Source organism: Mya arenaria, chromosome 4 (genome assembly GCF_026914265.1).
Source record: "Mya arenaria isolate MELC-2E11 chromosome 4, ASM2691426v1".
Classification (NCBI taxonomy): Eukaryota; Metazoa; Mollusca; class Bivalvia; order Myida; family Myidae; genus Mya; species Mya arenaria.
In genome coordinates this window covers 30,654,556-30,682,095 of record NC_069125.1, presented here as the reverse complement: position 1 = coordinate 30,682,095, position 27,540 = coordinate 30,654,556, and the positions used below count along the sequence as shown (strand labels likewise).

Sequence of the window (27,540 nt, the reverse complement as noted above, 5' to 3'; positions counted from 1 at the left end):
CTCCCTTGGAAATCACTCTTCCTCAGAAAGCCGGGTTGTCAAAACAATTTAAAGCAATTTTTTGTTGAAATTAAAGTTGTCAGGTAGTTTTTACATTTTAACGAATATAAATTTTATATTTCAGTGTCAATATAATGATGATTTGTATATTTTTGAGCGAAGAAATATTGCATAACACGCAATAATTTAAATTATCATATGTTTTCGCGACATCTGATTTCATAATCGTAAGGTCGAACATGTCTTTCTTATTTATGTCTTAACATCAGTATGAATCAACGAGAGCAATTCTGTAGTGAACCACTTGTTAAGTGAAAGTCTTCCCAAATGTAACATTTCTGGACGTAATGAACCATCTATGGACTAAACAGTTATACAGTGTTATATAGTGGCTATTGGTCGGTGACTTTTGTCTAGTGCTGTAGTTGGACTAGAGTGTGTGCACCAGTCAATTGTAACCATGCCCCCCACCCCCAGGTCTGGGGAATAGCAGGGAATTCGACTTTTTGTCCAGTCAAGCCCGGTTAAAATCCCAGCCCTGCTGGGACAAACTGCTGGTAAAATCCTCGCCAAATCCGGGACCCTAGGTAAAGCCCGTTCCCCGCTATTTTTGGTAACAAAAAAAAACAACCGCATTCATCCGGCACTGGGGGGCCACAATGAAGCTAAAGACATGGCCCAGGCTATCCCCGGTATACCCCCGGACTTTGGGGGGGCTGTGGTTACAATTGACTCAGTTGGTAAGAGTGCCATGCGGTCATGGGTGTGAGCCCCACACCTTGTGCACTTTTTCTTTCCAGGTTTACTTTAAGACATTTCACAAAAGTGTGATAATTAAGTGTCAATGCCCTAGCAGTCATACACTAGAGAATATATTGCTTATCATATTTTGATGGTTCATTTTGCATAATGTTCAGATGTTAGTCTGAATGAAAAAAATCGTCAATTATTTTATTGCAAAATATAAAATACAAGATGTAAAAATAAACTATTGAGCTTTCCCAACATAAAATATAGATGGTTTGATAGATCTGGTTAAATGATACACTTAGCCCTGGTTCACTTCAGAAATGGTTCACTATGTTGAACAACCTTCATCAATTATTATGCCCCCCTTTGAAAAAGTCACAGTCGCCTTGAATGCCAACTTGAAAATTCCTGGAAATATGGTCATCAAACTTCACATGAAGGCTGGGCCTGACCAGTAGATGACCTCTATTGATTTTAGGGTCATCAAATAAACGTCAAGGTCATAGCGACCTTTAATGCAAGAAGGTTGTCCTAGTGATTACTCTTCAATTCTTGCACCTATGGCCCTCACACGTGACTTGGATGTTGGGCCCCTTTTAGGGGTCATCGGGTCACATAGGTCATTAAAATTTATGTCATATCTACTTATTCCCTGCTGCTAAGAGGATACATGTTTATCTGCAAATATCAGTCATCATCTGAACATGATTAAAAACTGTACCTTCTATGCTCACACTTTGAATGGTCATAATCTTAAAACTGCCTCAAAGGCATCCAATGTCAATGACAAACCAGCTGTCATTTTGGTCCAATCCATTTTGGTCCAATCATACAAGTAGTTGAACAATCTGTTCACTGCTGATCTCTTGCCTGATTAGTCTTTCATTATGCTTTAATTAAACTTTAGTAAATAGACATAATTATGTGGATTTCATATTGCTGATTCTTGTTTTTACTTGCACTTACACTCTAATACAAAACCAGGTTGTGCTACTCAGATTGACATTTTTTTAAATAACTAGAACACGAATAATTCCATAAGTTAAAAAGAAATAACAAAACATTTTTCTTTGGAAATCAAGACTTATTGTCTATAAATTTGGATTTTTAAAAAAAAAAATATTTGGAAGAAGCTGAACTTCAGCCTCTGCTGAGGAAGGTGAAAAAGCCCTCTGCATGATTCCATTGTATCATTGTAACATAACCACCTATTTCTTCTTGTTTAGGCTGCCCAATTGTCAAGCTACATCACAAACTAAAGATGCAGTTTCGTCCCATACTCGCTCAGTGTGTCATGTGCCGGTGCCAGTTTCGCACCCCGTATGTACGGACCAACACATGGAGTGTCCAAAAGCGGCTATGGAGCGAGAAAACAGGTACTATTTTGTTCACGAGTGCTGTGTCGGTTTTAACAGTATTCAATATTTTTTAATAATACATTGTAGCTATCAGCAAGTTATTTAGGGATGAGATATTCTATGTTACCTACATGTACTATCAGATTTGAAAGTCATGCCTTAACAGAATTCTTACTAACATTTTTTCAGATACTGATAGGGCTTAAAAAACAACTTCCAGTTTGGGTAACCCCTATCTACAAAATAGGCGCCGACAGTACCGTTTTTTATAGTTTATTGGTTAAAAAAAGTGTTTGTTTTTATATAGTTTAAAAAAACTTTATACTGTTACTCCATTCCCAAACGTTGACAATATTGTTCTAACAAAGCCTAAAATAAATCTGATATAGATGAAGTTTGAACACCATTGTCTTACTTTACAGTACAAATATCCTATTCTTCATCATCATATAATTGTCATCTTTGGACATATTAATGACAATTATTTTTATGAAAGGCTGCGATAGGATTATTTCAATACTCAGTGTAACACAAAACCAGCTGAGATCCATAGTTTTGTTAAAAAGTACATGTAGTGCCCCAAGTTCATGATTTTTTTACACCAATTTCAGGTTATATGGGAGCTCGCAAAAACAAGTTGGAGATTTTTGCTGGGATTTTGATGGTGGGCGGTCCCTTCGCATATTTTTACTGTGCAAACCCCATTGACTCCAAAATCATCTACAATACACAGGTATGAAGCCATATAATGTAGATGTACAATGTATCCTATGAGGCATGAGCAAATGGCACTAACCTCTCCATTAGAAAACAGTTGAATCATTTCGGTTTAAGATATAACTTACATTCAAAGACATGAACCCTGCTCGATCATTTAGGAAGATTTTCAAGAAAACTTATAATACAAACTTTGTATCATTTCTTTTATGGGTGAGAAAATATTGTATTATAGTCCCCATTTCATTCTGCTGTATATCAGTCGGTCAATCCTTTCCCTTTTCTGCGCAAATGTTCATCAATTCGACACAACATGCAGAGTGCATATTCACGGCGGGGAATCCACGTGACCAAATGGTAGGTTTCAGTGCAAGATGGCGTCACCAAAACGCTCGACTTGAGCCGAAAATCAAGGCAATGCATATAATTATAAAAGTTTCTTTATTTTTTAACATAGCCTATCATATGCCCACCTACCTAGTGTGTATTAGCATATCCATGATTTCCTTGAAACTTTAACCGTTCTCGAGAACACTTCTGCAATGATTCCAAAATGTACGAAATCCGACTGGTAGGTTACAGTTCCATTTATCATTTTGGCTCGGATTTAGCAGAAAATGAGGTTGTAATTTGGGAAAATCGCACTTAAGTTTTGTTTAAACATAACAGGCATATGCATTTGGCAACGAATATTTTAATGATTTTAAAAGATATGAGCACGAAAAGAAAATGATAAGTTGCAGCTCCGATTTTTGAAGAGATAGGTTGCAGTTCCATATAAAGGTTGTCGTCTGGACTGCAAATTATGTAATGTGATTGAATCACTGATATTGTATACAAGCATGGAGGAACTGAAATGTGACAAACTGTTTTTATTTTTATGAATTAAAGATAAATATATATATAGGATTATTGAATAATATCACGTTTAATATATAAATAAATAAAAATGTTAAACATCCTGATATTATATACACGTCGTGTAAAATATCACGTTTAATATATAAATAAATAAAAATGTTAAAAAAAAGGTTAAACATTTTTATTTATTTACTACCGATATATTATTATGTGAAGTATTATGGATACAACTTTTCTCCCACCTCAGATAAGTACATCCAATAATTTAACCATGCTAGATATTCTTATCTTGCCCACGGGCAAAGATAAAATGCCCGTATGGAACTCCTTTTTAATGGTCACCACATTGTAATTACCTCCCTTGTTGAAGACTGTCGTCTGTAGCATCATGGAAACCTTGTCTTGTGGCAATATTTAGAATGCTAGTTAATTATTTCTCGCTTCGAATGTCACCATAAAACAGTTTTCACGCACCATTCAAGAAATAATGGTTCACTCTCCTTAGGACTATTTAAAGACCGATTTTACTATTGATTTAATCGGAATCACTGCGCTCATATCAATGACAACCACGAATTATCTCATATCCATACGCAATTATTTTCACTATGCACAAAAGAGTTCCAGCAAAAAAATCATTTTTACTTAATTATTTTTAACTGAGGTGGGAGAAAAAGCATCTACCATAGCCGCTCGCGTAAGAAAGGGTAAACCGTGTTTCCGCAAAACACCCTACGCTCGGGTCGGAATGAACCTATCTTACACTCTCGGCTATGGAAGAAACTTATAATCTTTATCCTGATCAAGTGTTAAAGATTTCTTTAGTTGAAGTTACCTTTAGATTAACACAAGATTTAATAAATAAAAAATACCAATCACTTGTTTGGTATTTGTTCATTTAAACAAAGGTGGTCTCAATTGGTCCGAAGTTGTTCAACACGGCGCATTAATCGAAAGCTATCTCTTTAATATCTTACAACATATTTTTTCTAGTACTGATATTAAGTCAGGTAATGCATGTTCATGACACGGAAGGATTATAACAGCGACGAATGTAGTTTTATAATTAAACAATGGAGGAATAAGCTAGGTTTAAACCACATCATCATGCGATTAAACAATATTTTTACATATAAAATGCATGTTGACATTGAAAACCAGTCGAGTTTAATTCGTTGATCTTGTTCAAACGCAAGTAACAAAGTTAAACGTTATACTTAACTAAAATGACAAACATTGCCTTTCATGAGTTCTGCTTACATGAACTGGTGACCAAATATGTATTACATGTAATATGTAAGGAGCGATTTAAAAGTTCAAACGTAAATGGGTAATAAATATACAAGCTCATATAGGAAGTTGCTTTTGACATGCACCAATCGGCATTCTACAACAATTAACACAAAATGTTGATTGATTAATATTATAACACACACACATATATATATTAAAGCTAAAATATCAAATGTAAGAACGACATCAGCATAACATGAACTTTTTATTATGATATTTACAGTGAAAATGGATATATTTGTCGTGTTTTTTTGTTATGAGAATGGCACATGAGTCTTTTCCGATGATCTTTGTTGGAAGCTGTTTCGACAAATTTCATCTAGCCTTTTCCCAACGTACACCTAAAGTTTCCCTTTGTATTGCATTTCTGTCTGTGGGTGCTGTCGCTTTCTTTCTGCGTCTTGACCTCACCTTGTGATCAAACGAATGCTCACTGAACACTTCTTTTGTTTTGTTGTATCGCTGCCATTTGTTTTGGTTGGCTGTTTAGATATCCTGCATTCATTTCGTTTAGGTTGATGAAGGGAAAGACTTTCTTATTCGTGTCATTGGTCTAAAAGATAAAAATGCATTCCATATGATATATCGAAAATTGCAAAACATCGATTGATACGTCATACAATAAAAGTATACTGGTGTGCAGATTTTATCACAGATAATGGTTTAACAATTCAACTTTAAACGTGTAATACATCAATTTGTCACAGAAAACAAATCATTAATGATGGTAACCTTATAAATTTGTAAGCAGAAAAATCAAAAGTATAAAAACAGCAGTCTCGATGTGATTTTCAATGATTTTATAATTTTAGATGATGTTATAACTATGTAAAAAGAACAATGGTATAGAAAAATATCAGTTGAGTTTTATGGGAACCTATATGTTTGGCTTGAACACTAAAACTAAGTCAAAGAATCTGCAGTCCAGACGGCAACCTAAATATGGAACTGCAACCTATCTCTTCAAAAATCGGAGCTGCAACCTATCATTTTCTTTTCGTTCTCATATCTTTTAAAATCATTAAAATATTCGTTGCCAAATGCATATGCCTGTTATGTTTAAACAAAACTTAAGTGTTTTTTGCGATTTTCCCAAATTACAACCTCATTTTCTGCTAAATCCGAGCCAAAATGATAAATGGAACTGTAACCTACCAGTCGGATTTCGTACATTTTGGAATCATTGCAGAAGTGTTCTCGAGAACGGTCAAAGTTTCAAGGAAAACATGGATATGCTAATACACACTAGGTAGGTGGGCATATGATAGGCTATGTTAAAAAATAAAGAAACTTTTATAATTATATGTATTGCCTTGATTTTCGGTTCGAGTCGAGCGTTTTGGTGACGCCATCTTGCACTAAAACCTACCATTTGGTCACGTGGATTCCCCGCCGTGATATTCCAGCCATGTTTCTCCAAGATCAATGTAAAAGTGTTCAGGTCGAAGGTCAACTGCTGGAAGGATTTTGAATTAGCCTATAAAGCATCAAAGAAACATGTAGCATGCATGTACGAGCCTATGACATCAAGATGAAAGTCTCATTTTTGTTCCCACTTGGTTGCTATAAGGATTACGGATATATTTTGACAAATGTTCTATAGCCCATTGCTATTTCATGGTCAAGGATTTAATTTTACCATTTTTTGTCAGCATCTCAAATTTTATACTGTTGATAGTAGTAAAAAAAATTAACTGGCACAAACGTTTACCTTATCTTTAATTTTTTGACAATGTACTCAATTATGTTTTTAATTATCACAGATGTTGTATAACTTATCTTGTCCTTTTTTCAAAGAAAAAAAAAATGAAATTATTGCCATAGCCTTTGTGTCATTGGCTGTGTCATCATTATGGAAGAATGTAAACCTTGATCAGAACTTAAAAAATGTCCAAGAAATTTTGTACACTTGTTACCAGAGTATAGCAAGGCTCATAACTCTGGTGTCTATAATTGTTGAGTTATGCCCCTTTTACGACTAAAAGAACAACAGGCAGTCGTTGCAGCCGTTAGGGATCTCTCCGTAATGCTCTTATTTTGTGTCTGCTTCATATTGTTTTTTACTTTATAACTTTGCAAAAATGTCATGTCCTTTCCATTTCCATTTCTAATCATGTAAACAAAGCAATTTCATATTGGAATTTTGCACCGATGACAAGGTCATGTCATACTGCCAACACTTGATCATTGTAAGGGGTTTCGACATGAAGTCTTCATGCCAGTTTGGCATTTACATTTATGCCTGTTTAAGACTGTCAATCATATAAAGGGCAAACCTAAATATCTTTTTCATTTTTGTTTCAATTCAAATGCATTGTTTTTGTTGTGTGATGCGTATACCCTCAATATTGGTGGTCTTTATTTGTGTACCAAATCTAAGTCATTCAGCAGGCAAAGATGGATTGGGGCAGCACTAACACTGCTACTACTCAATGCTTCATTAAAAAAACATCAAATGACAAATCATTTTGAAAACAGTAGTAATAGTTATTTGACTCACTTGAGATAATACTTTGGTTTGCAAATGAACTTAGCATTTCAAGGTTTTGAAGCATTGAATGACTGCGGCTTTGCTTTGTCAAAAATGAATTAGTGAATTTTGAATTAAGTGCAATATCAATGGCCTGTAAATCAACTTAAATCAAAGAAGTACTGTCATCTGCCTTCAGGGATTTGGGGTATTCGTTTACGTATCACATGGAATTTACTCCTGAAGGGGCAGGCTCCTTACCTTGCAAAATATCCATACATGTACAAATTGCTATGGTTTCACTTCAATGAGCTTATTAAGTTGTACCATTAAATTGTGTTCTCAAAAACTGCACCATTACACATGAAACCCTATAAAGTGTTTAAACTGACTGCCAGAAGCTGCTGTTGACTGTCTCTTCAGTGCAAAATGGCATTGCGATCATTTCTGTTGAACTGATTGACTGAAAATGTTGATATTATGTATACAGTAGTACACTGATTGCCATAGTCCAGCCATTCTAGCTCAAGCTTAAAGCTGCACTTTCACAGATATTTCATTTTTACAACTTTTTATTTTTTTATCTTGGAAAGAGCAAATTTTTGCGTAAATATCTGCAAACCAATGATAAAAGGTTCCTGATAAAAAATCAGATTGTAGATTTTCATATTTCTGTTCTAAAATTAATGTTTTATGTCTTAAACTGTTACTAAAGGTTTAGGAAAAATGCATAAAACATCAATGTTTGAATTTAAATATAAAAAATCTGCGATCTAATTTTTTGTCAGTAGTCTTATATAACTGGTTTCTGTGGATTTTTGGAAAAATTGGCTCATTCCAAGACAAAAAATAAAAAAAGTTGTCAAAACCTTCAATCTGTGAGAGTGCAGCTCTAAGGCCATATTATAATCAGTTTTTGTGTGCTTTTAATATCTTAAATAGCTGAAAGGATTTCAGTATTTCTTACATAGCAAGGCCATACCAAATTGATTATATTTTTAACGTCAGGTTTATATTTCAAAATCAAATAATGTTGAGAAAGAAATGAGCACAATTTCCTGCATCTTAAGCTCGACTATGACTATTGAAAGAATATCGAGAGTTATAGATACTACTCTCTCTAGCGTCTTGTCTGCTTCACAACTTAGTTAAGGATTTGCATGTAATCACCTTAAAGTCCATATCTCTGCAAATACAGCATGTATTGCAATGACACTAAAGACATGTGCTTACAACTCTCCTACCTACTCAGTTAGATATCTCTATCTTGTAAAAAATGCAAATTATGGCTGTTTATAAATCCACTTTAAAATTCTGGTCAATGTTTTGCATGTTATCTAACTTTAAATTGATCCATGCATGTTTCACCAAAACTTAACAAATCCTAAACTTAAAAGTTGTGGAATAGTTGTCTCTGTGAAAGCTTTGGTTCTTTGTTTGATAATTGAAATAAGTTGGTGGCAGGGTTTGGAGGGGAGGGGCATGTAGACCCAAAACCTAACTGTCAGATGACGCATAAAATAGAATTAATTTTGTATGGCCTAACCACTATGCAGATTGCATGTCTGTTGACTTTGAATTGCTTACGGCCAAGATCGGTGTGAAAGTTATGCTCTTATATGTCAAATATAACCATTGGTTTATGCTGCGCTGTATGGAATTTTGAAATGACTGGAAATATTCTCTAGATATTGCACTTGTACACAGCAGATGTTGCAGTTCATGGTTAAGAAGGCTGAAAACCCCCTTTTTATACACAGTTTAAAGAGGTTGATTTTAGCTTAACAGTTTTTTTGCCTTTTTTTGTATTATTGGCATAGCGTTGGCGTTGTGGTCAGCAGCATAGGTGTGCAAACACTTTATCCTTGGCAATAGCTCAGAACACTTTCAAGATATTCAAATGAGACTTGGAAGTAATGTTTTCAGAGACAATACAATAGTCACATGAGCATCAAGGTCCACAACTCTAACTTAAATATTTTTTTTAGTTATTCCCCTTTTGACAAGTATTTTTTGTATTTAGTAAGCAAGACAGTGATATGCAATATGCATTAACTAAAACATTGTTAGTTTGTTGTAAAAAGATATTTGTTACTCCTGATTTGGATAGAAATTAATGGAATTTTGGGTATGCAAAGAGCAAGATGTTTAGTTCACCCTCTTTTTCCATAAACAAAAATCAGCACTATAAACAAACGTTGTGGCTTTCTGATTTGACAATTTTCATCGCCTCATATTAGAGGTTTTAAAAATATTTGCTCGACTTTTTGGGGGTGCGTCCTATACACAGTCATAATATACTGCTGGAGATCTACAAAACACACAAAGCACTTTTTTTGAGGGTATCAAAATTTCTGTCAAGAATTAGGGCTTTCACTGACATATCAGACCTTTGTACAATGGGAAATTGTTAATTAGTGCTCAATCTTTCGAACAGCACCTTCAACAGAATAACTGGTAGAGGCAGTTCTAAGATTCATTTTGTCTGCTCTTAGTTTAAATTGTTTGTATATTTTATTGAGGGACTTCTTATAATTGAGGTGAACTTATTAAAGTACAAGTCCAAGTCGTCCTCTATAGACTTTGAGACTTGTTTATATAGTGTTCATATTACCTAGCAGATATTTTGACCTCACTCTGATAAGGACAGCTTTATGTGGGTCAGCTGTTCATTAAGTACAGTGAGGCCTTATTTTTATTTTGTTTTGCCTGTCAAAACAGCAACGCAAATCGAGAATGCTTACCATAACATTTCTGGTTATTAAATGATTAATACCTTATGTCTTTAATTGTATTCAACTCAAATATAGTTCATGGTCAAAAACAACATTAAGTGGAGATTTATTTTTATCTAGGGTCGAAGAAATTCTCCAGGGTTGTGGGTTTTGCCAGGTAGGGTCAAGTTGCCTTAAACACAAATAAATCTTTTAGGCCTGTCTTAAAATTGTTAATAGTTGACAACTCATTGCAGTTGACATGATGCAAATGGGGGCCCTGCTCCACCTGTTAACTTGTCAGAGTTGTATAATCTCTGACTTGGTCTATTAAATGGTTGAATGACAGCCAACAGTTACAATTGATATTGTCGCTCATGGATGTATTATAGTTTCACCTTCCGCATTATAAAGTAGGGCAGGCAGCCTCCAGTATGTTGTCAAATCAATAACTTTAGATTCTTTTTTCCAATCGCCACCAAATTGGGTCAAATGTGTATGGGCATAGTATTTTGGACAACTTCCTTTAACAGCCATATTGCATGAGTCACTCAAGAGTTATCATCCTTTAATAATAGAAATAAACTAAAATCAGTCTTATCCAATCAATTACTTCAGAATTCTTTGCCCAATCTTATCCAAATTTGTTCAGAATGTGTTTGGGCATAATATCTCAGATAAGTTTGATAAACAGCCATATCGCTGTAGTCATTTAAGAGTTATCACCCTTCAATTATAAAAATTACCTTAATGAAATAGGTCATGTCTGATCAATAATGGGCAGAATATCCATACATGCCATATCACCCGGCGGGGGGAAAAATCCCCTGGAATTCAAACCCATCCCCTGGGGGAATCATATCCCCTGGAATTTAAAAAAAATTAAATATTTTTATTTATTTTTTGTATTTTTTTAAAACTAGCTCAAGGTTGACAGTGGAAAGCATCCATAAATGAATATTGTGAGTGTGAAATTCCATGAAGGACCATGATGACTAAGACTTAAAATTATTGAAATGAGAGTTTTTCTGTATTTATTCTTATATATCATAAATGTAGATATTCAAACCCATCCCCTGGGGGAATCATATCCCCTGGAATTTAAAAAAAATAAAGATATTTTTATTTATTTTTTGTATTTTTTTTAAAACTAGCTCAAGGTTGACAGTGGAAAGCATCCATAAATGAATATTGTGAGTGTGAAATTCCATGAAGGACCATGATGACTAAGTCTTAAAATTATTGAAATGAGAGTTTTTCTGTATTTATTCTTATATCATAAATGTAGATATTGCGCTAAATTTCGCTGCATAAAAATCCCCTGGTTTAATATCAAAATCCCCTGGGATTCAGACCAATATCCTCTGGTAAGCCTCTCAGAAATATGGCATGTATGAATATCTCGGTCAGAATATCTCGACCAGCCATATTGTCTCTGTCACTCCATAGTTATGGCCCTTGAATTGGCAAAAACTGTTTTAACAGTGTCTGGTCTATGGCTTAATTAAGGTAAAACCATTTATCATCAAACTTGGTGACCTAAAAAGGGGATGGTAGAATTTGGTGATTAAGTTGGCGCATTATTTTTATTTGTGTTTATTGCAATAAATGAAGCAAACTATAATCATAGTAATAGTAAACAATGATAAAGAATGATTTTAATTGAAGGCATTATAGATAAATATTAGAAAAATGAAACATTATTTATTTGAATCAATTTTGTTATTTAAGAGTAATATTATGATTGTATATACCATATGTTTTGTATGCCTCCAAAGGGTGGCAAAGAGCGGCATATAGTAATTGGGTCATATGGCTGTTCATCCCTTCGGTTCCCATTCAGCAACTGAAGAACACTTAGGCCCAAAGACCACAAACTTGGTATACAGGTTGGTTACGACCAGCAGATGAACGCTATTTATTTTGAGGTAAAAGTTTAAGGTCTTGGTGACATTGAGCTTTAAATCTGTTTACGATCAATATAACTAAAGAACACTGAGGCCGAGGGACTTTGTACTTGGTTTGAAAGTTTGTCATGACCAGTACATGCACCCTATTGATTTTGAGGTCATTCAAACAAAGGTCAAGGTTGTGGTGACTTCGAGCTGAAAATCCATTCATGATCAAAAACTCAAGAACATTAGGGCCTAGGGCACTTTTATCCCCAAATTTATGTAAAATATTTACATACATGCATGTTAATAATGCCAAACAATCAGATTTAAGAGTATAACAGGCATGAATTGACATTCATTCAATCTTGCAGTGACTTCATCATCTCCATGTACATAATATGAACTGAAAAAATGTTAGCGTTCATACCTATACTAATTGCTATCTGTCCAATGAGGGCTTTTGGGAGGCATTTTAACTTTTCTGTGACAGCTCTTTTTTTAATATTAGGATATTTTTTTAATAATTATGTAATAGTATACTGTATCAATTACCAGGTATTACTTTTTTGGCTTTCAAATTTATTGAAGATGTAGTACTGTTCCTGTCTCTGTTCTAGCTCAGGCTTTAACATGATTCATATTTAAGCAGGCAAACAGCGTCTAAATGACATTGAATAATGTAGCAGATAGAACATTATTGCTCTAATGCCTTAAGATAAAGATTAATGATGCTTATTTACATTCAATTTAAAGTAAGAGTCATTTAAATAAATGTGAATTTATTTTGAAATAAACATCTTGAATGTTTGCTTTTTTTTGTTCAAAATCTGTTGTTCTTTATGAAGTTTTTTCAACATTCTCGATATTGTCCCAGATAAAAGGCATGCATTATGGTTGCTGCTGAATTTTTGAGATACAGACTATAGATTTTTATGAGTCGACCAGCTGTTCCTATCGAGGGTGAGCAGAGTTTAGGTCACAAGGAATAGCTTCTGTTTTAAGAGGTTTATTTTTTTATAAGAGTGTGTTTATGGTAATTGTTTAAACTAGATCATGTTTAAAAGTGATAAAATGTTGAAAATTTACAAAATTGTAGATTTTCTAAGCTGTTATTAGCAGTTATTGTTGATATTCTATAAATAGATAAAAGTTGATTTACCCAGGGAATATTAGACTAGCCCAAGTCACCTGATTGGAAAACTGGTCACATGACTAACTGGTATAAAAGCCCTCTGCACCAAGATGAAGGTCCCCCCACTCAGTGGGAAATATAGAGGAAGCAGGGTCTATGTCGCTTGCTGATTTAAAGTTTAAATGGTCAAATTTTGCCTTAAATATTCTGAATAGAGTTGTAAATTTGTTACCATATTGTGTTAAAAGTAGTTTATAACAGGACTTGGAAAAAAATTGGTGATAATATCTGTTAATTTGGCTGTATTAGACGGAAAACTTATTCCCTGACATAGAGGAATCAATTTTGGCAGCCATTTTTGTGGATAGAGGGAGTTTCTTGGAGGAATTTTAGCATTTTGGTGGACAATTTTAGAACAGAAACCCTAGAAAAGTTATTTCCTGTTGAAAATTGTGATTTTGAAGCAATAATTTAAACATAATCATCTGTGGACAATACTTGAACTCTGGACCATTGGTGGAATATACTTGAAGTAAAGAGAACATCAAAAAGTTGTCAATATGCTTGAATTCATCTGGCCTACGTTCATTTCCCAAGAGGCGATGATCTCATACCCCTCTGATTGGGTCGAGACGGTGGCATACAACCCGAGTCTTCTGTATAGCACCTTAATCATCGCGATTTTACTCACAAAGGGCTATGGGCGTAATATCGTCATGGCGATTGGGAAAAAGGTTCTCCATGAACCTACTAGGAAGCTGTGGAGAGCCATTCGAGCAATTAAACCTCGACAGATCGTCTATTACGGCCTTAAGTGGGGTATTCCCCTTTACCAACTGAAAGATTTGTTGTTGCTTCATCGAAACTTGCTGAAAAAGAGACCGGGGCGCCAACAACGTCGCTGCTCGCAGAAAAATGCTAAGAAATTGACACTTAAAACAAGAAGTTTAAATTCTACAGTAAGTATTCAGTGGTTTTTTTTATCACTTTTAAGGGAAAGGTTACAAGGCCCTAAGAGGGGGGAAATTAGTGTCATTTTGGCAAGAAGTGGGAAAATACTACTGGTTGAGAAGCGGTCTCTGTCGGAAAGTAGTTTCCAACAAGAAATCAATAGCATTTTCGCGTACTTTCTTTAGATCTTCATAAAGAAGGTACTGCAATTCTATTTTTTTATGATTACTAGGCAATCAAAACTTGGAAAAAGTGTCAAAAACTGCTTCTTAACCAGTATCATGATTCTTAAAATATTCAACTTGTTTTCAAACCTTTTATTTAAAAAACCTTACAACATAATTATTAATGAATGGCACTATATTGGTTTAAGAGGTCAATGCCCCTTAAAAAGAAATCATAGGGGATTTATTACCAGGGTAGGGGAAAACTATATACATTTTCAGCAGGGGAATGAGGCAAAATTTCGACCCCAAAAAGGGCTGAAAAAAATCCTGGTACTAATTAAGTATATGACTCAATTCATTGTCATGTATGTAAATGACCTATCAAGATGAAATAATCAGTAATCAAAATATATCAGGTTATCAGGATGTAAAACACTGTAATGTTTAATACTGTACTGAACCAGTAAAGTACAGCAATGTATCAGAAAATATAATAGGATATTAAATATTGCAATAGATATGTTACAATAACATTTATGATGATTGTAATTGCTTTTGCTTTATTGTATATCCAGGTACAAGCATAATTTGTATAAAAGACAGTCTTTTTATTCCTACAGCACACCCTATATTCAATAACTATTCAGGCTGCTGTGTATGGTTTAGCCCAATTTAGATGATTTTCTATCATAAATGAATACATCATTTATGCACTGATCAATGTTTTCTGAGTGGTGATGTTGGAACACCAGGGCAGTAGTTGATCTCCAAGATGACTCAGGGGACTTAGGACCAATAGCTAGTTCAACAGACCAGATTGGACTACCCATGATTTTTACATATATAAATAATTGGTAAATCTCATGTGTACAGGGACAATACTCACGTCTATGTGTAGGCTAGCAGGCCTAGATATTTTGGAGTTATGCCCCTTAGTTAACAAATAAAGTGGGGATGAGCATTGGTTTTTACATGCAATGTGTTCTTTTGTAAATACAATGAAAACTACAGGGACCAGTGAAGAAGCCAAAAATTGAATTATGATCTTGATGAAAAGCATAGGTATGTCTTGAATGTCCTGACCCAAGGGAATTCGACAAATTTCCTACACTAGGCAGTATGCTTATCTAGGAATTACTGCTAGAGCACCTTTTGGCATTTGTCCCTTCCTCAGAACCGAAAATTAAATAAGGTCAAACAGTGCTTTAGAAAGCTGGATTTTTTTATGTTAAAGATATTTAGAACAGTTCTGTTTATTCTAATTATGTAAAAGAATGACCTCCTGGATTGGGATGAAAACTGATAGCTTATTGAATAATAAAAATTGAGATATTTGGGTGTGCTAATGTGATTGATGGTAAGTAGAGTCATGGTAGAGTGTCCAATTCCTGTGTAGTTCTAAACCAGAAGTTGTGTCGGTTTTGTGAGGCATTCAGAAAGTACCCTTGGTGGATTGAACCCACAACCTCTTGGATGATACATTAACACATATAATATACGATTGGACCAATCTCACCCGAGGTTCTGTTTACCTACGTTTATTAGACATCTATCGTTTTAAAAATCTTAATGAATATAGAGGTTTTCGGGTATAAAAAGTCATTTATTTGATTGAAAGAAAATAAGTGTTTAAATTAATTAATAATATTTTGTCTTTTTTTTATTAACACTTGTTTTTATGCCTTTCAAGTTATTTTTGTTTTGAATAGATTGTTTGTCTTGATGATAATTACGCACAGAATCTCTATGTACCTAAATGCGCCAGATGGTTTTTTATTATGTTTCATTGAATGTCGTGTCTGAAGATAAAAAATCTGAACAAGTTCATTAAAACTATGAAGATACAGTGTCATCATTACTTTCGGAGCCTAGTAAACTATGCAGTAATGAGTATACTATGTGTTTCTGTACATGTTATTTATTTTCAGCTATTTTTTAACAGTCATGTGTACAATATTACATAAAATTATGATATTAACATTTTTTTGCTGTCTAAGGGAGATAAGTATATTTATTACAGTCTTGTGTTTCCTAACATAGTTAGCCCCCTTGTTCTGCATTCTATTGGTGGAGGGATAAAATGTTATACCAAATTGTTGGATGTTTTATTATTCACTTTTTGAATAAAAAAACACTTTCAGAGGTTTTGATTATTGCTTTAATAAATAACATTGGAAATCACATGTATTTGTGTTTTACTATTTCCCTTCAATATCAACTGGAGGGTGAACATGTTTCTTATAAAATCACCAGGGCTTCACTTCGACAAAGATCATAAGGCTTAAGATTATAAATTTCCAGGTCTTACCTCGTTTTTGGTGTATTATACTGCGTTTCAATGGAAATATTGAAAGGACTTTTATCGCATAGATTCTGCCCGTAAACTGTCCCCTTAGTTACAGTTTCTTTTTATCATGCCCTAGTGCCACTTATACTATCGAAAATTTGTTAGAAATAATTCCTGGGACCAGGGTTGACCATGCCCTAGAGCCCATAGGTATGAAACTTTCAGGACTCTGTTAAAAAAAAGCAGTGCTCAAAAAACAAGCGATAAAATGAAGTTAAAAAAATATGTAGAAATAAAACAAAATTCATGTCATGCTTAGTGTATATGGTTATTAGCAGGTTTGTATTCTTATAGTTTTATAAAGCAACCAATTACGTCTCCATTCTGTAAACTTTCATGGTATTGTGTTTGGGACTCCTTGGGTCAAGGTCAAAGTCTCTAAAAATAGAAAAAAATGGTTGAAACTGAATATCATTAGTGTGGGTTGACATATTGTGAACAAAATTGGTATATAGGATGAGTTTATGAAAACCTTTCATGGGATTGTATTTTGGGCCTCTAGGGTCAAGGTCATTGTCACTGTTACTATGCATGCTTCCTGTCTTCTGTGATTATCCTCTAACCAATTTGCCAAGTTCTTCTGTCAATCATTCGACAACCAGGTTTCATCGCATTGCCAGGTTTCTAGTTGTTTTTACTGAAATTGTTAGATTATTAAATAAAATCGTTTAATCTTCCCATCACTACAACACCACAACTCGCACACATTTTGGCACACCGCTGCACAATGTTGCAGAAACTAAACTACGTTCTTACGGCTTTGATTTGACACAAGGTAAAGGGTTAGACATCCACAAATATATCGAGATAATGCCAGAATTTAAGTATATTAAGAAATAAAGCAATAAATTATTCCTTCTTACAAAGTTTTTTGGGGAACATCTGGCATTCTTACAAAAATATTGCGTAATACTATATGGAAAAACAATGGCATCAAATTATATTTGAATAAGCAACGCATCAAGGCATAACTCTGGGTTGAGGTTATTAAACTGGAGTTTTTCCCCTTTACAAAGTCTTTATTTAAAGAACCCCAAATAAGGCTATGAGTTCAAATACATCTAACAGCAGTGATGTACAGTGCCTGAAGATTGATATAAAAACATTTACAAAAAAAACAAACTATGTGAAACAAATACTTCAAAAACTAAGGGTAAGACACTGGATTGCCAACCAAGGCTGAAGGGATCACAAGTTTGATCCCCCGCTTCAATACGAAAAATACAATCGGAAGTTAAACAGGTGATGCGTGTCAGTGATCGCTCATGTGTATGAACCTGGATAGCTCTTACCAAGGCTACATTCTGTCTATGCGTTGTACTCCACAACCTTACAAGACTGATGCTGATCTCAATGGGGCTCGCACCAATTGTCAGTGTGGTGGAATCGTAAAATAAACACACCCACCCCTACCATGACTTTGACCTGCTTGACAGTGCTGAAACTGTTATCCAAGAGATTTGGGCGTGATACCACTTTTATTTTATTGTTTGACAGGTGCATATGAAGACAGTGTGGTGATTTCAGGCATAATTAGGATTTTTGAAGTGTTGAAATGTCTGCCTATGACAGTACAAATTGACCTTTTAATTAAAAAAAGTTGGGCAAAATGGTGTAATGACTGTCTCAGATTCAATTATTGTCATAAATGGAACCCATGACTTGGTGCTGCTGCTGCTAGAGAGGTGTTCTACTATCATTTTTTGTCAAATAAATTCAAGAACTATAGTATCAGTCACATCTACTGTTAATAGAACACCTCTCTAGCAGCAGCAGCAACAAGTCGTGGGTTCCATTTCTGACAATAATACAATAAAAAAGTACAGGGACAAGCCCAGTAGTAAAAAAAAAACCTGTAAAGAGGCACAAGACAAAGGCCTAAACAACAAGGAACTATAGACACAAATGTACGGTACCTACCTACACATATACAAACACCACAAACAGACCACAATCACATAAAAAAGCTTTACCAATAAATAGTGGGATTACCATGACCTTGAAATGGTCAGTGAAACCTTTCTGAATCATTTCAGCAATATTTATCTTAATATACTGATTTATTTCAGAATAAATTCTAATGCCCTGAGCAAACCCTATATTTAGACTAAATATATATAATTATAATTTTGTTATTATGTTTTCACTCTTAGACAGATCCAGTTGCTGCGGAGGAGAAAGTATCTGGTTCTTTGACATTCCTTGCCCTTAAATGCGTCATAGAAGAAAGAATCCTGACATCTCGCTTCTTATTACTTCAATCATCCATTTTGTTTTTAGGTTGGACTGTACCGTGCCATGCCATTGAAGGCGATGTCCCGTGTCTGGGGCAAGATGACTTGTTGGGATCTCCCTCTCTCCTTGAGGAAACCCCTGCTGGGCCTCTACTGCAGAACTTTCCATGTGAACCTGGATGAAGCCTTGGACGGGGACCTCCAAAATTACCAAAACTTGAGCGAGTTGTTCAGAAGAGAATTGAAGCCAGGCGTTCGGGTCGTTGACAAGGAGTCGCAAATGGTATGTTGGCTGATTTATACCAATTATTTTAGCTTGATTGTGAAAATGGCTTAAAGCTGATATGAATTTCTTATTATTCCCATTCCTGGGCCAGTACTGGTGTCCTTTTTGGAAGGCCAAGAGAACAATCCCACGGTGGGATCGAACCCATAACCTATATGGTGATAGGTGGACACAGATGCCTTAACAACTTCACCACACCCACACTGCTGAGCAGGGCCGGTAAAATTTTAAAATCTCGATCTGTCCAGGCTGAAAATGTATGAAGGACAAACAAGGACGGTCATTTTCTACTGACCTACCTTTTTTGGACCTCAATTATACTAAAATTGAAAAAAAAAAGACCAACCTTTTAACCCAATTTCTGTTACTGAAATTGGTCATTTATGGTCAAAATTGGTCAAAAACGACAAATTATTTGGTTCAGCAGCCCTGTGGGTTGTTTTGTAATCATTGGTTAAATCCTATGCATAATGATCTGTGCGGCAATATGAAATTTATCAATTTAACTGTTCCTTGCATTGTAAAGATGTTTAGCAACATATTTTTTACCTTCTGTTGTTTTTTTTGTTTTTTTAAATGCTTCTTGAGCCATTAGTATAAGTATTATTCATCAAATTTCAACAAAAGAAGAAAAAGGTTTTTTGCTAAAAATTAATAATGAAATAATGTGCAGTTTTCATCATGTTGTTTTTTTACATTAAAATTAGATGTAGGTGTTTAGCAAGATTATTGGTTACTTTAATTAGTATACTTAATTGGTGGCGTGCTTTTATGAAATTAATAGTTGATGTACTTTAAACGATTTTATTCTCTAAATATGTGACACGTTTAGAGAGTTTTTGCCCAAAAGTTTATTTGTTCTAGCATATGCCAGTTGTAACTTTTTTTAAGTAATATAACATACCACAGACGGTAATATGTCATTATAAGGACATGCAAGTCAATTAGGAAATTGTCTTAAGTTAGGAAATGGCTTGAGACGAATTATAAATACCGGCCCAGCTGAGACCTATATTACTTAAACAATGCTGTTGTTTTTTTAAAGCATCCAAACTTGAGCGTAAAGTCCTGTGATAAACATTTACTCTTAAAGTTATGTTAATATCATCCAAATATAAATTTTGATTCTTGCGTTATCTAAGATATCGTGCTGAAAACATGATGTGTTAGATGTCGCCATATTTGGTTGGTTAGATTTGGTTTTTGACCTATTCATACTAAGCTGATTTTGAAGATGGAAATTTTCCACCATTTTCACTGACATGATCAAACTCAAGGTTTGTTTTAGATTATAATGCAGGTCATTTATGACTGATATTTGAACCCAATTTATATACTTTTAAAAATAATGAACAACAACTATAAGTGCTTGAAAACAAGTCATACATGTACATGTATGTATCTTACAATTTTATGGAACATTGGTTTTATAGGAATCTGTCAAGATTTTATCATTTGAAAGAAATTGATATAAATTAATATGAAAGAATTATCATAAGAATAAACTTTATAGTTAATTCTACTCAGGCATCAAGAGTTAATTGTACCTATAATGACTTTGGATTAACATGCAAATTACCTGTTGCTCTACACATGTACAAGGGGCCTTAATTAGCCCAAACTTGTCGCAAGCCCTGTAGTTGTATTATTTATTATTTATTCTGACAATTATATTGCATCATAGACTCGTTAGAAATGTTTATATCAAACGATAGAGTAAGAATTTCGACTTATTTATCAAAATATTTTTATTTCAATAAGTGTTGTATTAAGAACAAAATGTTAAGCGGTTAGCACAGTTGTTTGAGTACTCACTTCTCACCAAGGCATCCTAGGCTTAATTCCCGGCCTGGCCTATGTGAGTTTGGTTTGTTTTCACCAAGCTGTACAAGTTGGTTTTCTCTGGGTACTCCAGTTTCCCCTTTAACACAAGACCACACTCTCGCGCAATTCTGTGACTTAGTCTGACATACCATATTTAAATGAATATATTTTACAATCGTTTTAAAATAAATGAAGTTGAAACTATGGAACAAATTGAAAAATCAATTGGTTACAACATCATTTAAAAAAACCCAACTAAGTGAAAATGAATGATTTTGTTAATTTCATATTTTAATCCATAAGTACATACTATTTTTGTTACAATCATCACTTGTTATTTTTACATACAAAAGATTAGTTATTTAATATTTCAGTAATGTTTTTTTTATTCCAAGCTCAATGTTCTCAATGAAATATGTTTTCCCATTACAGACAAGCCCAGCCGACGGGCGAATTCTGAATTATGGGAAGGTTCAAAACGGGGTTGTAGAACAAGTCAAGGGAGTCAACTACTCAATTAAGGGATTTCTTGGCCCAATGCCAAGTGAGAATGAGGAAATCTCCACCAAGCCCCAAAGTGACACAGACTACCATGACCGCCTAGGAATCAAGCCCGGGCATGATCTGTATCACTGTATAATATACCTGGCCCCTGGCGACTACCATCGGTTCCATTCGCCGAGTGACTGGACTGTTACTCAGCGCAGGCATTTTCCAGGTAGGGTAATATATTGGTGTTTAAAATAATTACAAACTTGCAAATCACGCAGAGATAAAGTTATAAAATGTTTGCCAGCTTATCTCAAAGAGCAGGGGGCTGTTTCAATGAAGATCTTAGTCGATTTAAGAGAGAATACAAGGTTATGGCAGTGGATGGAGGAAGTTTATCTGGCAAGGTAAAGGAATTTATCTGGTGATTTAAACTTTGACCAGTATTAAAAATGAACACAAAGTTGAGCAATAAAAAAATTCAATGTGTTGACGACTAAAATTGCTTATTGAAACTTTATACAGCAGGGCTTGTTAATTTGCAATTCATGTTTCTTTATGATTATCAAAAATCTAATATTGATGACTGATATGTTCAGTGAAGCTGCCTAGTTAGTGTTCTCCATTTATTATTTTTGTGCCAATTTTGTTTTTGCATTATGTTCTCATAGAAAAAGTTACAAAAGATTCTCCAAATGTAAAAGAATCAAAAAAAGGAAAGCAAATTTGGTATTTATAAATCTTTCACATGTACTTATAGAACTGTTGACTGCTGCATGCTGCACACATTATCCCCTCCTTTCAGAAGAGCTGCTCTTTCACATGTATTTATAGAACTGTTGACTGCAGCATCTAACACGATTATCCCCTCCTTTCAGGAGAGCTGCTGAGTGTTAACCCGAGCGTAGCACGCTGGATCCAGGGCCTGTTCAATCTGAATGAACGAGTCGTGTACTCGGGCTCGTGGAAACACGGCTTCTATTCCTACACAGCTGTGGGGGCTACAAATGTTGGCTCTATCAAAGTTTACTTTGATGAGGTATGGAGAAATATTTTCAATGTTTTAAGAGTTTAATTTCAAAATTAGACAAAACATTGTCGGTGTCAGACTAAATATGTATTAAAAGTAAGTGTATACTTATGTAATGTCATTTTAGAAATGATTTCACATATATTTTGTCACAGCGCTGTGAAAGCTGATGTTTGATGTGGATAGCAAAATGGGCTAAAATATCAGTCAACAGTAAAATATGTCAAATTGGTGTTTTTTTTGGTGGTCAAAATAGTGAAATATCATTTTTATTTCACCGATATTTCTCTATAAGCCACCAAGGAAGCATAGAAAAGATTCACAACTAATGAGTTCAAATCCAAATTGATATATAACATAATAAATAAAAAAACACTTTTTCAGGATCTATCAACCAATGCTGGAAAACCCCACCCAAGCCACATTTTCTACGACAAGACGTTTTCCGATTCGGTACCCGTATCCCAAGGCGAGATGGTGGGAGAGTTTAACCTTGGATCAACTATCGTGCTATTGTTCGAGGCGCCATCAGACTTTAAATTCAACCTTAACACTGGCCAAAAAGTTCAATTTGGACAGTCTTTGGGTGGTTTCAAGTAAAAAATATGTACAAATCATTATAACATAATTGATACGCCAATGATTAGACAAATAATTGATTAGTTACGCCATCTGAGACTTTGAAGGAGCTTTAGCATAAAAGTGTTGAATCCTCAGCCCTCAAACTGCTGTGTTCTTAAAGAATTCCATTCACAGTGTGGACCATTCATCTGAATTCCTGGAAGGTTCTTGTTTATGTGTCATATTTAATGGGTTATACATATGTATTATGTACATAGAAATCAAGTTCTCAGAACTACATGTATTTTACAATTACAGACTGTGCCTTGCTCATAACATGCCATCTTATAAACTAGAATCATGTCAAAAATGATAGAAAATCAATGCTTTTTCTTAAATTTTTTAAAAACTTAATGGCCGAGATAATAAATTATGTAATATTAAAGATTTTTTGAAATGGAACATAATTATTGTACCATGGGCCCTCTTTTGAGATTGTAAATTTCAAAAGCTAACTCCATTTGGGACGTAAAGTGTGGTTCAATAAAAATATCGCAAGGGCGTTTATGGCTTAGATTTTGATCGCAACTTTATAAGTATCCTCAAGAACTCTGAGGCAGAGTATGGTTTACGACCAAAACATAGTATTAAACCGATCCCTGGTTTATAAGATGGGTCTGGCTATTTTTGGTCATTATGTTAAAGAAGGGTCATGCATGTATATTGTTTTAATAACAAGCTGCAGCCAATGGCATAAAATTGGTTAATTCTTTGGCTTAAGTTAGCAGAATTGTTTATTGATTGGTCGATATTTATCCAATGATGACTGTTGACCAATCAAACTGCTCATATGTTCAAACTAACCAAATGATTACTTGAGTATAATTTGTCCAGTATTATTCAATTGGCTATTTAATCTAATTGGTTGTAAAATTATTTATTATCAATAGGGTATAATCATACAGCATATACACTGGGTTGATTGTTCAGAACTTGACTGGCATTGTTGTTAACTTTTTAAGTTGAAATATTTAAGGTCGTGCTAATTTCTTAATAAAACAAGCTTTGCTGAAACATTTGTTGCCAAATTTGTAAGAGCTCAAGATCAAGTTGTGTCCATGGTAAAGATTTGAAAGTTAACAATGATATGTTAACAATGTTGTTAACTTTAATAGATTTCTGACTAAAGGCCCATGTGTATAATCATGCAAAAACTAGTGCCTTCCATTGTGCGTAATAATTTTTCTGAATAAATGAAAAGGAGGTAACGTTGAGTTTATCTAGAACCTTTTTCCTGTCAAATTAAAACGATATTGTTTGTGTTATAAATGTTTAGGCTTAAAAAAATATGTTTGTTTCCCCGTTATACGTCTAAAAAATACAGCATAGGTAGGTTGGATTTCGATTAAAATAAAGCATAAACACATCCTTCCCATGCAAGAAACAACTAAAAAAATCCAAAGAGAAAAAAAATAAATAAAAAATTATCATCCGGCAGAAAAAGGAGGGTTGTGCGAACAAAATTAGTGTTGGTTGGGAAACCAGAAACAAGAATTTATTTTTTGGACGTTTTATGGAAACTTACTGTGGGTTATTTCAAGTATGTGTATGATTTGTTTCCTATGCAATAGAAGTGCTTAGTTGTATTTGAAAAATACTATTTAAATTTTTTGTTGATTAAACATGCATATTTACTATAGCTTTAATAGAAGTGTGTTGTGTCTTTGTCATCGGTGGTTAAGTGCTTTCTCATTACTTCCTGTATCAACATCAGTATCAACATCATGAAATAATTTAAAACTGCATTGACAATGAGGCCTTAAAAAAATACATTTGGTATGGTATACTCAACCCTGCTTGAAATAGGTGCAGACCCTATGTTTTTATAGTCATTTTGTTTAAAAAAAGTAATCTTTTGTACAAAGAGTAAAAGGTTTTAAATTACATCTCAATACACCATCATCAATGATGACAATAACGTCTTACGTAAAGCCTGAAAATTAAGCCTACCGGTAACCTGTTTTTAAAAAGGATGTAACCCTAACCAAAACCAATTTTTGTTTTGGCCTGTCATTGTTTTTTTAGCCGTGGAGTGTATTTATACTAAGTTTTTGCTTAATCATTTTTCATGTTTTTTTTAGTTCTCTTAAAAAGAGATTTGTTTTGCTTCAAACAGAGAAAAAACCATGTTGGGCCATAATACTTATAAACTATGTTATTATCTTACATTATTGCTTAAGTTACATTGGAAATGAGGGTGAGACTATAGTTGCTAATAGCATTGCTTAAAGGATAATTGAATGTACCAGTATTTATATTGTAGAGTATATTTATATTGCGGAAATACATTTCAAATTTATATTTGAATTAAAAAATGACACTATAATGCTTGTTTTAAACCATTATGTGTCTGAAAATGTTAAGATTTAAGCCATTGGGAGTCTGAAAATGTTAAGATTTAAGCCATTGGGAGTCTGAAAATGTTAAGATATAAGCCATTGGGAGTCTGAAAATGTTAAGATTTAAGCCATTGGGAGCCTGAAAATGTTAAGATTTAAGCCATTGGGAGCCTGAAAATGTTTAGATTTAAGCCATTGGGAGTCTGAAAATGTTAAGATTTAAGCCATTGGGAGTCTAAAAATGTTAAGATTAAACTTGTGCCTGGATTAAAACCCTTTCTTTCATAGCCATTTTACTCATCTTTTCATAGCGTGATGGTTACGCCTTTTTACTCTTAAGTTATAAAACAAGGGGATTAACTTGGATCGGTTGATGTAGCCTTTTCGCTATGAAGGAACTGGTTCAAGTTATGTTATCTTTTATTCAAATATATTTGGTCATTTTAGGAATAGGGCAAAATCTGCTTTGTAGGAATAGAAAGGAGAGTGGAAATTGTGCTTTTTATTGTTTTGTTATCATAGATTGTTATGTTTTGTTATAAAAATATATTGTGTATTTGATTTTTGCATACAAGTTGTGTATGTGTTTAACAATAAATCATAATGCCAAAATCATGTACATTTATACAAACTTTCGTTAAGTTAATGAACCTTCCGTAGTTAAGAAAGGGCAAAAATTTTAACATGTTTTCAGCATTTTTTTACGCTTAAAGGCTGATCATAGCCAATAAACTAAACAATACATTACCTTCAAGCTTAAAAAGAAATATTTTATTTAAAATCATCACTTCGTAGGATAGTTTCCTTTTCTGGAAAATAGTCCAATGGAAAAAGATTTTCAATAAATTTACTAGAAATGAATATATACCTTGAATAATTGCTAAATTATTTGAATGATTATATGAAAGAGCAATTCTTGTGTGTGTGATCAGTTTTGATTTTAAAAATTGTACATAACTATAATAAAGGCGGAATTTATGATTAAAAGGTATAAATAAAATGCTTTCTTCTGACTTTTCTTTTCGAACTTATTAATTTGTATCTCTTTTGTATTTTGAAGAAAACGTCGGGGTCTTGTATTGAACTTGGAAAGTTGGTATTGCAAATCCTTTAACATTGGCCATAACTCAGGAACTGTCATAATAGATATTTAAATGAAACTTAGTATACATGTTGCCAGAGACAATACGCATGACTGTGTGCAGCAAAGCTTTTAACTCTGGCGTTAATAATGATTGAGTTATGCCCCTTTTACAACTAAAACAAGATGACCTGCTGTCGCAAAATATGCCTGTCCTATTTTTAGGACACCAAGTTAAATGAACAATTCATAAGTGGTTGTATGTAAAACTAAATTTAGAGAGGGGACACTGTAAATACAGATTTTGCCAATTCAAGGGTCATAACTCGAGTAAATTAGGTGACATGTCCGAGATGTTCTGCCCATTCATATTCTGACCAAATTTGGTGATGATTGGATGAAGGCTTTGAAAGTCATTGATTGGACACGACTGATTTGAAAGTCATTTCTATAATTTAACGGCTATTTATAATGAGTGATTCAAGCGATGTAACTGGTTTTGAACAAACCGGTCCAAGCTATTGTTTCTATTACCAGTACACATTCTGACCAAATTTGGTGATGATTGGACAGAAGCAACTAAAGTTATTGATCAGACAAGACTGATTTTAGGTAATATCTACAAGTAAATGGTGAAAACTTGAACGACTCAAGCAATATCGCATATTAACAAACTTGTCCCAAATATTATGCCCATACACATTGCAACCAAATTTGGTAAAGATTGGACAAATGGTTCTAAAGGAATAGATAGAGCAAAACTTATTTTAGGTAATACTATAATTAATGGGAAATAACTCTTGAGTGAATGGAGTGATATGGCTGGTTATTGATCTTGCTCAAGATATTCAGGCTGGTGGTTGTAAACATTATAATGGACTTACCTCTGCAAATTTAACAAGAAATAAACTCACATACTATAAGTTTAGGATAGACATACACTAGGGTTCCATTGTCGCAGCTGTTATTTTACATTTAAAA

At 34.0% G+C, this 27,540-nt stretch overlaps 1 protein-coding gene across 2 annotated transcripts; it reads left to right on the top strand.

The window, feature by feature from the left end:
* The first annotated feature begins 6 nt into the window (after positions 1-6).
* LOC128231294 (phosphatidylserine decarboxylase proenzyme, mitochondrial-like) lies at positions 7-26,491 on the top strand. Of its 2 annotated transcripts, XM_052943927.1 has the most exons (7): positions 7-83; positions 1,977-2,126; positions 2,720-2,841; positions 18,936-19,172; positions 21,432-21,717; positions 22,367-22,527; positions 22,903-26,491. In XM_052943927.1, exons 2-7 carry the CDS (start codon positions 2,012-2,014, stop codon positions 23,116-23,118), a joined length of 1,137 nt encoding a protein of 378 aa, XP_052799887.1. In that variant the 5' UTR covers positions 7-83; positions 1,977-2,011; the 3' UTR covers positions 23,119-26,491. The 2 variants fall into 2 exon arrangements, with proteins under 2 accessions (XP_052799887.1, XP_052799886.1); XM_052943926.1 differs by lacking the exons at positions 7-83; positions 1,977-2,126; positions 2,720-2,841 and adding an exon at positions 13,307-14,149.
* Positions 26,492-27,540: the final 1,049 nt, after the last annotated feature.

What these genes read in the sequence shown, in the direction of transcription:
- LOC128231294 (XM_052943926.1), top strand. Translation starts at nt 13,751, where the DNA reads ATGCTTGAATTCATCTGGCCTACGTTCATTTCCCAAGAGGCGATGATC. An exon ending in TTGACAAGGAGTCGCAAATG is followed by an intron (nt 19,173 to 21,431) that starts GTATGTTGGCTG and finishes TTCCCATTACAG; the next exon opens with ACAAGCCCAGCCGACGGGCG. An exon ending in TCAAAGTTTACTTTGATGAG is followed by an intron (nt 22,528 to 22,902) that starts GTATGGAGAAAT and finishes ACACTTTTTCAG; the next exon opens with GATCTATCAACCAATGCTGG.